The 14,984-nt window shown below is 35.3% G+C and overlaps 1 protein-coding gene across 1 annotated transcript in view; it reads right to left on the bottom strand.

The window, feature by feature from the left end:
• The window catches only part of TLL1 (tolloid like 1), a 209,546-nt gene that overhangs the window by 106,909 nt on the left and 87,653 nt on the right, over window positions 1–14,984 (bottom strand). The window contains exons 3-6 of the mRNA XM_078069414.1: window positions 14,812–14,892; window positions 12,932–13,084; window positions 12,290–12,407; window positions 3,455–3,633 (exon numbers count right to left, since the gene is read on the bottom strand). Of these exons, the coding sequence (XP_077925540.1) occupies window positions 3,455–3,633; window positions 12,290–12,407; window positions 12,932–13,084; window positions 14,812–14,892 (531 nt within the window). The remainder of the gene's footprint in view (window positions 1–3,454; window positions 3,634–12,289; window positions 12,408–12,931; window positions 13,085–14,811; window positions 14,893–14,984) is intronic.

Here is a 14,984-nt window from a genome sequence, read left to right as displayed (position 1 = left end):
TCACTTTCTCTCTCTTTTCTCCTTCTAGGACACCCATATGCAGATATTATTCTGCTTAATGTTGTCCCATAAGTCCCTTAAGGTATCCCACCTTTTTAAATTCTTTTTTCTTTTTGCAACTCTCTCTGGGTAAGTTTCATTGCTTTGTCTTCCAGTTCATCGAACCATTTTTCTGTTTTTTCCAGTCTGCTGTTGAACTCCTCTAGTGTATTTTTCATTGGTTACTGTATTCTTAAGCTCTGACTTCTATTTGGTACTTTCTTATATTTTCTATCTCTTGTTTAAGTTCTCATTGTATTCATCCATTCTTCTCCCTAGGTCAGTGAGCATCTTTATAACCATTATTTTGAACTCTTTATCAGGTAGATTACTTATCTCTGTTTCATTAAGGTCATTTTCTGAGGTCTTTATCTTTCATTTGAAACATATGCCTCTGCCTTGTTTTGCCTAATTATCAGAACAGCTACCTCTCCCAGTCTTGAAGAATTGGCCTTGTGTAGAAGATGATGTGTGAGGCCCAGGAGCAATCGCTCTGGCTACTAGAGCCAGACACTCCAGAGGTATCCCCTCTGTGGGGTGCATGCACCAGCCAGCTGTGGCAGAGCCATGGTTGTGGCACAGAAGGAAGCGAGATACTGGCCTGGCAGTGGTTTGACTATGGCACAGGAGGGGTGGGACACTTGCCTAGCTGGGGTAAATCTGTGGCTTGGAAGGGTAGGTCTCTTGCCTGGCTGGCTGTGACATGGTTCTAGCATGATGCAGTGTGCTCTCCCAACTGGCTATGGCAGAGCTGGCACATGGTGAGGTGTGGTACACCTACCTGCACTAGCAGGTTACAGGGAGATTGCCAAAATAACACCCACCAGTATTGGCATTAGCAAGGTAGAATGAGATTGCAAAAATGCACCTGCCAGTGCTTCTGTCCCTGGAGAGAGTCCCAACATGCTTCTGCCTCTCTAGTGATCACTTTAAAATTAGTAATTGGGTCTGCTTCACATATGTACCAGGTGTTTTCAAACTGCTGTTTTTTTGCTGGGTCCTGGGGTGACTGAGTCCCCACATGCAAGTCCCTTCAGGGCAGGTTCTCTGTTCCCTACAGCCTCCCTACAGTTGTTTCTTCTCCTGGATATAATCCCTGATGGTCTTATGTTTGGGGCAGGGGGGCTCATCTTTCCAGTACAGGACCCAAAGATTGTGGTGTCAACCTCTAGCTTCTCAGGAGAAAGTGCTGTACTTTGGGAATCTCTCCTCATTATGGGTCATCCTGTCTAGAATTGGAGTTTGGGGCAGCAGGTGTGTCTCTACCTCTCTTACCCATCTCCTCATAGCCCTTTTATCCTTTGTTGTGGAGGCACAATGTTCATCCAGTTATCAGGACTTTTTCAGAGAAATTACTCCATGTGTAGGAGTAGTTTGTTTTGTCCATGGGAGGAGGTGAGTTCAGGTTATTCCTACACTGCCATCTTGAACCACCCACTCCTCTTCTCCTACTTTATCATTCTTGAAATGATCTCTTTCCTGGGACATCACATTCAGTGATTTTTCTTCTAACTCTTGACCAAACCTTCTTAGTCTTTTGGTGGATTTTCTGCAAAATGTTGCTTAATTATTGCTATTCCCCATTTCCTATCCTTAGCTGTATTTTTATTCTCCCTTCAGGGTTTCCCTAGATAGTCAAATATACCATTAAATTTCTATTTCTAGATATAGCCTAAATTTTAGACTCACTTTTGCTTTGTGTACTATACATCTCCATTTAGATAATCCAAAGGCTTCTCAAAATCAACGATATGCTAAATAAAACCATTATTTCTCTTTCTTACTTTAAAAAACATGTTGCTTTATCCATATTTCTTCCTTCATCTAATGGTGCCACCATTCATCCTGTTGCCTAAAAATAAAACCTTGAAGATTTTCCCTCATATGTTAGTGTTCCTCTTAAAATATTTTTGAAAGGTTATTCCCTTATTCTTGAATTGCACTTCCTTGACTAAGGACTTAGTCATCTTTTATAAACTACTTATTTAATTTTCTTATAGATTTCCTTAAGTTCATCCTCCCTACCTCCACTTCTCCATTCTCAGTTATGATCCCAAAGATGAAAGAATTATTGTTTTCCTTTTTTTTAATCTGAACTTGTTCTGTTTTCAATCCTCGATTATTCTCCAGTAGCTAAAAATAAAAACTAAGTTCCCTAGCTTCGTATAGAAGATCCCCTATAATTCAACCTCCTTTGGTAATTACCAACTAATCTCCCACTTGCAACTTAACCATGCAGCCATAATGAGTAAATAAAAATTATTCAATTTTCTATAATTATAGCTATCATCATGATGTATTTTCAGCTTAGAAATTCTATCTTTCTTCTGTGCATTTTGAACACTTATACTTTACTTCTAAATTTCAGTTCCTTTGTGACATCTCCCTTGACTTGCCAAGGCATTTTGTCATATGTTACTTGGACTTTGTGGTATTTTCACCATATGACTATTATCACTTTTCTCACCCACTTGCAGTCATTTATGTATATGCACATACCCCACATTAAGCTTTGTATTTTTCATGACAGCATTTTCAACATCTAATAATGCCTCAATAAATAATTAACACCAAATATGTGATGAGCAAATAAATAGATCAATACTTTTAATTACAAGAAAGTCTAAGGAATTCAATGTTTGTAACTTAAAACTTGCCATGAATAAGGAAATAAGGACGCATTTTTACTTTCCTAATGCTTGAAATCCATATAACTTCATAAGGCAATTCCAAAAAACAGAATTTTTCTTTTGGTAACTGAAACGTAATCTTTATTAATTTATGAAAGTTAAATAAAAAGCTTTAAAATAAGGCTATTATCACATATCAACTATCAGAGAAAATTAAATTTTAATTATATATGATATTTCAACTACTGAAAAAAATCTTAAGAATTTATCTTTAGGGTAGTTTAAGAAGAATTCTCAAAGAAACTATTTAGACTACCCTGGAAATGACTCATTTCCCCGAAATTTTCTCCAGAAATGTCCCTGGTATAATACAGATTTCTATGGTAGCAGCATGTTTCATGCCAAACCCTGGATCCTTTCTAAATCTCTACCACATAGATTATAGAGCTAAGTAGTAAAAATGCTTTAAAAATTAAATAATATTAATTTATGGTTCAATAGCCTACACCCATTCTCGGAAAGCACAGAAGTTTGAAATAAAACAGCTAAACCTTAAGAAAAGAAAGCAAACCAAAAATGCATATAAAATCACCCAGTCTAAAGGGAAAAAAAATTAAAAATGTAACATCATCATGAGTATATTTTTTATCCAGCAAAATGCTGATTCTACCATATCAAAAAAATCAGTTCACACTTTTTAAGAAAAAGTTAAATCATAAATAGTATAAACACAACTAAAAGATATTCCATCAACCTTAAACCCAACATATTCTGAAGCCTCTCACCTGGCTGGATATTTTCTCTTATGATAGTGACATGGTTATCTCGATCTGGTCGTGTGTGTTCATGCCAAAAGCCTATCACATGGCCCAATTCATGAACAACAATTCCAAATTTATCACAGTTCTTGCCAATAGAGATTGCCTGGGGTCCATTTCCCCGCCGACCTACATAGGAGCAGCATCTGCAATAAAGGAAAAAAACAGAGATGGTGGTGGCAATGATAGATTAATTACAGTACAGTGAAACTTGTCAAGAATTATGATCAACTACAAAGTCCAACACATTCAGAGGCAGAGTAGCCTAGTCCTGGTAAATGTATAGACAACAAAAGTCTCCACATAATCACTGGAAGTGCTTTTTCACTAATTCATACATTAGAAGATATGCCTTAAATCATTATTAGGAGTGTTCAGAAGATATCAGAAAATAAAATATCTATGATGGTGATTAATGGGCTTTAAACATATAAACTCAAGATTTACTAACCCACAATTATGTCTAATACAGTTTTTTAGTTTCACAATCCGTCTACATTATTTAGGTAACTACTTTGTCACTGTGGTTATCTGGAAATAATCCATTATTTCAGTTTTGAATATAAAAACAAAGCTTATTTTCCCCTTTAAGAAAAATAGAATTAGGGGTGCCTGGGTGGCTCAGTTGGTTAAGCGCCTGACTCTTGGTTTTGGCTCAGGTCATGATCTCAGGGTTGTGAGATCGAGCCCCGTGTCAGGCTCCACGTTTCGTGCAGAATCTGCTTAAGATTCTCTCTCTCTCTCTCCCTTTCCCTCTACCCTTTATCCCCCCTAAAAAAAGAAAAAGAAAAAGAAAAAAAAAAAGAACGAAAGAAAGATGGTTAATCAATAAAGGAGTTATTTTTCCTACTCATGGGAGAATTTATTTTGAAGAAGAAAACTTTTAAAAGGGATCAATGGAGGAAAATTAGTTTCAAAAGATAAATTTCCTAAGGTTAATAGCTAACTGGTGGAGAAAAACTAACAACTGGTAGAATTATGAGATTTGCAAATATAAATAAAATTATATCTAAAACTTAAATAATTGGGGTTTACATTAAAATAGGTTTATATATAGGATCACTGCTTGAGACAGCAATAGAGGGCAGTAAATAATAATCATGATGCACAAGACACCAAACACTGAGAAAAATGTCAAAAATTAATTGCCCAAACGTTAAAAGGAATTTCACAAATTTTCAGTTTCCAAAGTAAGTATATTTGATAGTCCTTTTGATTGTTCACAAATACAAATATTTTTCATTCCAATTATTTCTTTGGGCTTTAAATGCCTTAAGCATCTGAACCTACACCATACACTTATTTATGAATCTATTATAACAATTAATGAAGCTTAATAAATCAATAATAGAAAAAAAGAGGTAACTGATAGGGAAAAAAATCACGAAATTTTGGTTTTGCCCCAATTTTTAATACTATGCTTCAATCTATACACAGATATTTATTGCATACCCAAATAATAAACTATTAGATGTAGGAAAACACAAAATTTGCAAATTTTGGAGAGATTTAGACCGAATCATTTGCTACCATAGAGCAACAGTAGTTAAACTAAAATATCTGATGATTATATAGCAACTAAATTACACACACTGAGTCATTCTCGCTGGTTATATTCAAAGAAGAAAATACTTTGCAAATCAAAATCTGGGAGATAGTAAAGCAATGTGGTCAACTTATTTAATCTAAAACACCTTTTTTAAGCATAATTTCACGCATAGCAATTTCCAATAAATAAGATGGATTCCATAACAGAAAACAAAAATATATTTTCCACTGACTTTTATAATGATCCTGTGAAAGAAGAAAAATGTGGTGGTTTGATTCCTCTTGTTCTAGGGAGAGAATAATTCTGGATGCTAAGATGAAAAAATAACTAAATACATGCACATATAATTAGGTATGGAATGACAGGGTAATATGTGAGGTTTATAAAAATGTGGTTTAAACACGTCTAGGTATTATCTTAGTTTCAAATATCACTCAGGTTGATGCCATTTTCTTGTATATAGCTTTTGATTTTTTTTATTTCTAATTTGTGTGCTGCTTTTAAAACTTGGCCACTGTAAGATCTATCTGTCCTCTCAAGAAAAACTTTCACCATCTATAGGAGGCCACACTTCTCCCTACGCCATAGATAGTAATCAGGTAACCTAAAACCTGCTATTCCTTACTTTTGCCTCAGACTGGAGGACCAAAGCACCTTTAGATTTTGCCTGTTAGATGATCTATCATGACATCACAAAGATGTCCTCCCCACAGCAGTCTTTTCTCAACATTGAGATAATTTAAAAATTTAAAGTCATATTATGACTCTTCTCTACCCAATATTCTCCAATGGTTCTATGGCACATTGTGTCAATGTTCAAAAATATTCATTACCCCTCACTGGAAGATAATCATACTTCCTTACTCCACTGATGTTGAGTTCGGTCATGTGACTTGCTCTGGATAATGTCATGTGAGCACGAACTCTTTGTATAATTTCTGGAGAGAATCTTTAATAGTCAATATGTTTGGCAATATTGTCTCTGTTTCATCTGCCACAAATGCAAAGTTCTAAAGAAAGTTTCCTCCATCAGACTGAATACTAAAGTGATAACTCTGGAGAGAGACACAGCCAACCAGTGATGGACAGGCAGTACAAACAAACAAGGAATGGATGTTTGTTACTTGAAGCCACTGGGATTGAAGGGTCGTGTATTAAATGAATCATGTCAGCTTACTAATACAAGCTTTCTCTTTTACTCAGAGGAAAATCTGGAGTACTTACAAATAACTGTAAGATCCCACATGATCTTCACACACAAATGTCTTACCATCCAGTCCCATCTCTTACTACTGTCCCTGCAACTCACTCCTCCTGAGCCATGCAGTGTCCTGGCTGTGCCTTCAGCATACAGACATGCTCTTGCCTTAAAGCCTTTTTCCTGGCTATTTCTTCTTTCGGGACCTCTGTTCTCCCACATAGCATATGGCTCATTTCATCTTCTTTTTCAAGATTTTGTGCAAATGCCTTTCTATCCCATTTATATTGCTTTCCTTTTTGTCCTAGAACTTAGAGTCTATTAATACATTTTATATTTCATTGATTTTCATGTTTTTTTCTGACTCCCCGTCCTAGAATGTAAGCTATTTGTGGGCAGACAACTTAACATGTTTTGTATACAGATATCTCTAGCCCCTAAAATATAGTCAGGCCCATAGTACAGCTCAGCAGATACAGAGAACAGATCGGAAGTTGCAAGCACTTGGGGTGGGAGGTGGGAGGGTGGGCCAAGTGAGTGAAGGGGGTCAAAATGTACAAACTTCCAGTTATAAGATAAATAAGTCCTGGGGATATAATGTACAGCATGGTGACTAAAGTTAATAATACTGTATCATATACTTGAAAATTGCTAAGAGAGCAGATCTAAAAGTTCTCATCACAAGAAAATAAAAGTGTTGCAACTATGTGGGGTGATGCCTGTTAACTAAATTTATTGTGGGAATCATTTTATAAAGTATGCATATATCAACTCATCACAGTATACACCTTAAAGGAATACAGTGTTCTATGTCATTTATATTGTAATAAAACTGGAAAAAGATCATTTTTGAAATAAATAAATTAATAAATATTTGCTGAAAGAACAGATCTCATAAGTGCAGGAGAGAGCTAAGACTTTGGTGGTTAGCAGGGAGCATTCAAAGCAATAGTGAAGATGCTTATGGCCAGGGATTAAAAATGCTCTTCCTGAGATACCTCCCTCCACCTGGCTCTCCACTTTTTCCATTGGTGTGATTCTACAAATTATCTAATAATCCAACAAGTCATTTTTTTCTGCTTAAATTAATTAGCCTCCATTGTTTGCAAGCAAGAATCCTAGCTAGCATACCTCCTCTGCCTAACTGTAATCTTCTTGCAGAGAAAAACACCTCACATTCAATTTTATAGTCCCAAAAATTAGTATAGTAAGTGGCACAAAATGAAAATTCAATAGGTAAGGATGAATAAGTGACTGTTGCCATAATCTGAATATCCAAACTGACCAAATTTAAACACAATTTAAAACACAAAATCTAGAAAATAGCTAAATAAGTTAACCCTAAGTTTATTTGTTTGGTTAGTTGTTTTTAAGGAATCATTAAAAATTAGCAGATAGGAAAAAAGTAAGATTGTTCAAGAAACTATCTAGTAGGGGATAGAGGATATTCATGCATTAAAGACCTAAATATGAGACCTAAAACCACAAAAATCCTAGAGGAGAACATAGGTAGTAAACTCTTTGACATTGGCTATAGCAACTTTTTTCTAGACAGGTCTCCTAAGGCAAAGGAAACAAAAGCAAAAATGAACTATTGGGACTACAACAAAATAAAAAGGATTTGCACAACGAAGGAAACAGTCAACAAAACTAAAAGGCAACTTACTGAATGGAGAAGATATTTGCAAATGACATATCTGATAAAGGGCTACTACCCAAAATATGTAAGAACTTATAAAACTCAACACCAAAAAGAGCAAAGAATCCAATTAAAAAATGGGCAGAAGACATGAACATTCATCCAAAGAAGACATTCATATAGCCAACAGACACATGAAAAGATTTCATCATCACTCACCATCAGAAAAATGCAAATCAAAACGACAATGAGATATCACCTCACACCCATCAGAATGGCTAAAATCAACAACACAAGAAACAAGAAGTGTTGGAGAGGATGTGGAGAAAAAGTAATCCTCATGCACTCTTGGTGGGAATGCAAACCGGTGCAGCCACTCTGGAAAACAGTATGGAGGTTCCTCAAGAAGTTAAAAATAGAACTACCCTCCAATGTAGCAATTGCACTACTTATTTACCCAAAGAATACAATATCACTAAATCAAAGGGATACACGCACCTCTGTGTTTACAAAAGCATTATTTACAATACAATATCCAAGATATGGAAGCAGCCAAGTGTCCATCGACCGATGAATGGATAAACAAGAGGTGGTATATATACACAATGGAATACTATTCAGCTATAAAAAAGAATAAAATCTTGTTATTTGCAATGACATGGATGGAGCTAGCGAGTATCATGCTAAGTGAAGTAAGTCAATCAGAGAAAGACAAATACTATATGATTTCACTCACATGTGGAATTTAAGTAAAATAAATGAGCAAAGGGATAAAGAGAAAGAGAGAGATAAACTAAGCAACAGACTCTTAACTATAGTAAACAAACTGATGGTTACCAGAGGGAAAGAGGGTAAGGATTGGGCTAAGCAGGTGATGGGGATTAAGGAGGCCACTGGTTGTGATGAGCACCAGGTGATGTATAGAATTGTTTAATCACTATAATTGTACACCTGAAACTAATGTAACAGTGTAAAAAAAAAAATGAAGTTACACTTTAAAAGAGAGAATATTCAGCAATATAAAGTTGCATAGTAGACAAAGGTAATAAATTCAGCTATATAAATTTCTGACTTACAAAGAAATAAATCAAACAAGTTTTTATAAAGTGATCTTACATTTTGCTGATAATAATCATCTTGTGAAATAAATGTCACTGATGACAATAAATATTCATTGAAAAAATATTTATAGTTAAGTTCAAACTTTTTGCCAACAGAGGGAAAGGACACAATACCAAAATCCAATAGGAGCATTATGCATTTGACTTGACATAGATCTCACTGCAGTAGCCCTCAGTGTTTTGTGTAACACCAGATGCCAAACTCTTTAATAATTTTGATTAACTTTTATGAGATATAAATGTAGCATTATCATAGAAAAAAATCACCATAATGATAAAATAACTGTTTCATGAAATCATGTTTAATAATGGTAATTCCAAATGAAATTTAGAAGTCACAAAATGGTTAGAATGATTAGCAAGCCAATGACCAATTCCTATAAAATGTATCATCCTTCCTATCATTGAAAATACAGTATAAGGAAACTGAATACAAAACAAATCACCAAATGCAACATTACTACTATAACAGTCACAATTACATGTATATATAAATACTCAAAAGTTTGATTTCAGGAGTGCAACTACAGATTGAAGGATTTGAGGGCAATTCACAACTTCAGTTTCCATTTCTCTAAAATCATTAAAGTCGTCGTTAACGTACATGCTCTTCAATACCTCTAAATTCTTCCATTCTTTCCTTCTAGAATTACATATGATGTGCTTTAGCTGATGTGTAAATTGTCAATATTTTCTTGATCACCTATCTATAAAGCAGCGCGCTGGGTGCCCCGAGGGACGAAGAGATAAGCAACCTGTCATCCCAGATGAAGGCAGACACGTGAGCCAATGGTGGCAATGTAACTAGTACAGCTGAAGGTAGAGCAGTCGCACTGAGGGCAGCTCAGAAGTGGGCGAGAAAGAAATATGTGAACGATTTCCACTGATGAAAATGGAAGCAAAGGCATTCCAAGGAAGCAGAAAAACACAAGCAAACACATGAAGAAAGAATAGAGAATGGGGAAAAATAGTTTAGCAGGATAAAACAAGTAAAATGAAAAACTTTGAAAAAAGACAAATTAATGAAAGAAAATGAGTATAAATACGAGTTTGCTACAAACAGAAATTTATTGATAAAATAATGAATGCCAGTGTTTTGTTTGTATTTGCTTTAGAAAATTGAAGGGTGGTAAAGATAAAGGAAAGATATATTGATCTGAATACATTATGTATTTAGAAATATGTAAGCTGAGCTATAACCATTCCTATTAGATAGCCAGAAGGAAGGAAGATTTGGACCTTTTAAATATTAAATGGATATTAAGAACTAGGAGGCATTTCAAATGTAACCAAAACTTGTGAAGATAAAATTTAGTAATTTGGAAGAAAACATTACTTGAATAAGTCAAAACTAAAAAATTATGGCATTATCCAAAACTATATAGAAAGGTAATAATGTAGGGGCGCCTGGGTGGCTCAGTCGTTAAGTGTCTGCCTTCGGCTCAGGTCATGATCCTGGGGTCCTGGGATCGAGCCCCGCATCAGGCTCCCTGCTTGGCGGGAAGCCTGCTTCTCCCTCTCCCGCTCCCCCTGCTTGTGTTCCCTCTCTCGCTATGTCTCTATCTGCCAAATAAATAAATAAAATCTTAAAAAAAAAAAAAGAAAGGTAATAATGTATACTTTTTCTTAATGTCACTCAGATAGGGTCAAAAGTAAAATCCATTACTTTTTAAGTGAGGTTAAATCTTCTAGGAATATGTGATAGAACAAAGCCAGATGACACAATCCTCCCCCAATACCCAGTGACATATATATTTTCTCCCCAAAAAATATATGTGATTGGGGCAAGAACTCTTTCCTCCAAATGAATGAAGCATTTATTTTTACTTCCCTATATAAACTATACTAGAGGGTATTCAAATAGTTTGAGCTGATTAGAGAAAATTCCTCTTTGTAGAGGAGTCCAGCTAATAAATGTAGAAGGACTAAAAGGAAAGAACAACATTAGCAAATCACTATTTTGCAATGATGGGAACTTTTACAATGGAGGGACTGGGCCGTCACCCCTGGAATCCACTGATCAACAGCAGCATCGCTGAAGTGCTAGGTCCCAGCACATGTGCCTCCTGAGGGGATGCGATGTCAAGGAGACAGCAAACCCTACTGAGTATTCTTCCTGAGCAAGCAAAGTTCTATCTGAGTTTAATCAAATATTTAAATGTAATTTCCAACTAACTAGAGATAGAGGAGAGAGAAGTTTGAGACCTTTCACAGTAAAAAGGCTTTAACTATACAGTGTTGCTTGGAGAACTGCTATTACTGTAACTTGGCTAGATTATGGGATGTGGTGGCAGAAGAGGCTGCACATGGAAGTTGTGGTAAGTTCATGGCATTCTTTAAATGTTATATCAAGGAATTTGGATTTTATTCTCAGGCTAACATTTCCCAGAATGTGTTCCGGGATACTGATGTATGTTCTTCACTCTTAAAAGAGTGGCATGGATGTTCCGTTTTTTAAGTAAGTTTAAAAAACACTGTATTCTACATTCTCTTTGATAGGTTGAATATTCATAATGTTCATTAGCACATTGCTGCAGAAATATCTACTGAAATTTAACACAGCATTTCACAACTTACGGAACAGTGGTTTTGGTTTTTTTTGTTTGTTTTTTACATTTTTTTATTATTATGTTATGTTAATCACCATACATTACATCATTAGTTTCTGATGTAGTGTTCCATGATTCACTGTTTGCGTATAACACCCAGTGCTCCAGAACAGTTGTTTTGGAGAGTATTTGTTATCATCCCGTAAGAAGCCAATCTAGAAAGCAGCACTCTACGAGGAAGCACTGAAGAATCCACAAAAAAGGGTGGTGTCTTGCTCTGACTGGTATTCTTTGAAGATAATTCTAGTGGCAGTAAATTGATGAGGGAAGACAGTCAAGCATTTGGAATAGGTCAGGTGTGACATGACAAAGACATGAATGGATTGAGGCAATGACATGGGATGGAGGTAGAAATCAAAAGATACAGTGAATATCAATGGAATCTTACTGCATAAATTTTAGAGGGAGCTCAAGAGAATCACCAGACGATATTATTGACGGTGGTGATACCATTATTATAGTTGCAACACGAGGAGAAGTAGTTGACGTGGTGGGGAAATACACTTGAGGTAGATGTACAAAGGTCTATGATCAAAGACTATATTTATTCAAAATATATTTTCTTATGTAAAATTCACACTTTCTCATGGGCAAAATGCTAAGCAAATATTAAGAAATGAATCCTACCTCTGGATTTTCTTTTTCCTCTTCTACACTTACTTAAGTCATTCCCTGGTTCTACTTACCCACAAGGTCTATACGTGAATACAATGTAACTCTCTTCATCACTTCTTTCAATAAAAGTCACACATGTGTGCTTTTCCCAGTGCCTCATGGCCTGCTTGAACATGGCTCGCTGACTGCCTAGAAAAATGGCAGGATGTTAATAAAACAAAATGTCTGCCTTAGGGAGCAGTGCTACATGCTGGCTCCTCCATCCTGAGTCCGACTAGGCAGTTCGGATGACATCACTCTCGTCAACCAACAAATACTAGCCTAGAGCACCACAAGTGATCACTCTTAAGAATGGTCACTCATCTTATAATCAGAAGGTTCAAGTTCACTATCTCTACAAATATGTGTGTGTGTAAAAGGCTCTATCAACGGGACATATGTTCTTCCTGTCAGTTGAAGAGAAATCAGCTTCCTGGATTGATGGGCACATTTGAAACTCAGTTTAAAAACCAGAACAGTACTTTAGTCTCTTAGAGCTCAAGACTAAAGATACTTTTCAATTTCAAAGACATTCTAAACCAACAACCAAGGTAAGTGAAGTATTTCTCATGTTTGATTTAATACTATATTCTATATATTAATACCCTGGAAAAATACACACTTAATCTATATAATATTTCTTTATAAAAATAAACACTCTGGGAATATCTTACCAGTGAAGTTGCCTCCTATAACATAAGGAATAACACCTCCAGGCCATATTCTTTCGGTTCTTGATGTAGCAGCTCTGGGAACTCGATTTTTCTCATTTTGCCCTGAGAATTTTAGAGGTACTTTTCCTTTAACTGTGCTGTTTTGCTCCAGGCCTGCAGTGACATTTAAAACACTCTGTGAAACAGAAGTCCTTGGTCAGGGAATCATTTCCTCTTAAAAGACTCAAGTTAAAATGTCTTATTTACATATTTGTGTAAATATGCCTGAAGTCAAAATGCATTAAAGAAAAATGTCATCTATATTACATACCTGAAAAAGTATTAAAATATTTAAGTACTTGATGTCAAAATACCATTTCTTAATGAGCAAATTTTAATGAATTCCCATACAGCCTACAGTGGATAGACGTCAGACAGTCTGGCAGGCCACAAAAAAATTGTTTTATGTGTTTTAATTTACTAGATCTCTGCCAATTCACCAGCAGATGATAAATAGACATTGTTTAAAAAGTCACAAGATATTCAAAACTCTTCTCAACTCTTGCTAAATCCTTCATTCTTTTAAAGCAAGATATTCCATAGTACACCCTAAAATTATGAAAATTACAGAGAGGATAAATGAAATAATGTTAAGGCAGATATGGTCTCAGCCTCCTGGGACGCTGGTATATCTTCATTCACATTTCCTCTGGATTCATATCCAGGTGATTTAGCACGATTTAGAGATCAATACACAACGTGAACAGGCCAACATAAAATGCAGCCTATTCCTAGAGCAGCTTTCATGTCTGTAGTCATTAATTTCTTGGTGGCCTTTCAAAATATTTTTATTACTGTTTTTTGTTTCTCCTAAATTTGCATTATTGTTCATTCTTTTTTTTTATTTTATTATGTTATGTTAATCACCATACATTACATCATTAGTTTTTGATGTAGTGTTCCATGATTCATTGTTTGCATATAACACCCAGTGCTCCATTCAATACGTGCCCTCTCTAATACCCATCACCAGGCTAACCCATCCCCCCACCCCCCTCCCCTCTAGAACCCTCAGTTTGTTTCTCAGAGTCCATAGTCTCTCATGTTTTATTATTCATTTTTATTCATCTATAACTGTTGATCCAAATACCCCACTCCTGGAATATACTTCAGAAACAACAAACATTGAATGCATGCCCCCATTCCCATGTCCCTAACAGGTTTATCTTTAATACCCTGAGGCAAGGCATCTTTGCTTGGGAAAATTATTCCTTGAAAGTGAGTACTGTCAATTATTTAATTAATAATTCAGCAATTTAAAAAATGTTAGGACACACTTTGAACAGAAAACTTTTTTAAAAACTCCATAATCTATAAATAGTGTTTAACAAATTCAATACTATAAGTATTAACTAATTATGAAACCAGAAGGCTGTTTTTCTATGTATATTTCTGGAAGGGTCAAAATATTTTCAATTAATTTTTTAATCTAACAAATCAGTTTGTCAATTTACTTTAAGTGGGTTTTATTTCAAAACAGTCATGACATTTTTTGATTTGATTAAAACTGATGTAGTTCCATGCTTGATAAAAACACCTTAGTGTGATACACACTGCACCGGAAATAAATATCAACAATAATGCATTTTATACTAATGCATTGTATACTTAATGCATTTTATACTAAGGAGAAGCTGAAAATAAGTTAAAGAAACGTTTCAATTGTCCCGAAATAAGTTCTAAAAAACTGACATTAAACATCAGCTAACAAAAATGAATAAAGGACTTTCTCAGCATATACCCTTTACATACTTCACATATTAATGGCAAACTGAACTGCTATTAGTATAATATTTACTGTACATCAAGTCAAGTGTCTGCAACTTTAAACATTGATATACCAGAGCCAATTCTTCTTATCCTGTCTATAAGCTGGTAGAGGGCCCCTCGTTTCTTTGACATACCATGGTCTCCAAATCCACCTTAAGAATAAAAGAAAATAGTTAAGCTAAACTCATTGCATTTTAAAGTTCTTCTAAATAAACCATACCAACAGGCTACATTGATTTCTCTT

This window comes from Halichoerus grypus, chromosome 3 (assembly GCF_964656455.1).
Source record: "Halichoerus grypus chromosome 3, mHalGry1.hap1.1, whole genome shotgun sequence".
NCBI classification, from domain to species: Eukaryota; Metazoa; Chordata; class Mammalia; order Carnivora; family Phocidae; genus Halichoerus; species Halichoerus grypus.
Note: the sequence above shows the minus strand (reverse complement) of the source record. Positions and strands in the feature narration are given on the sequence as shown.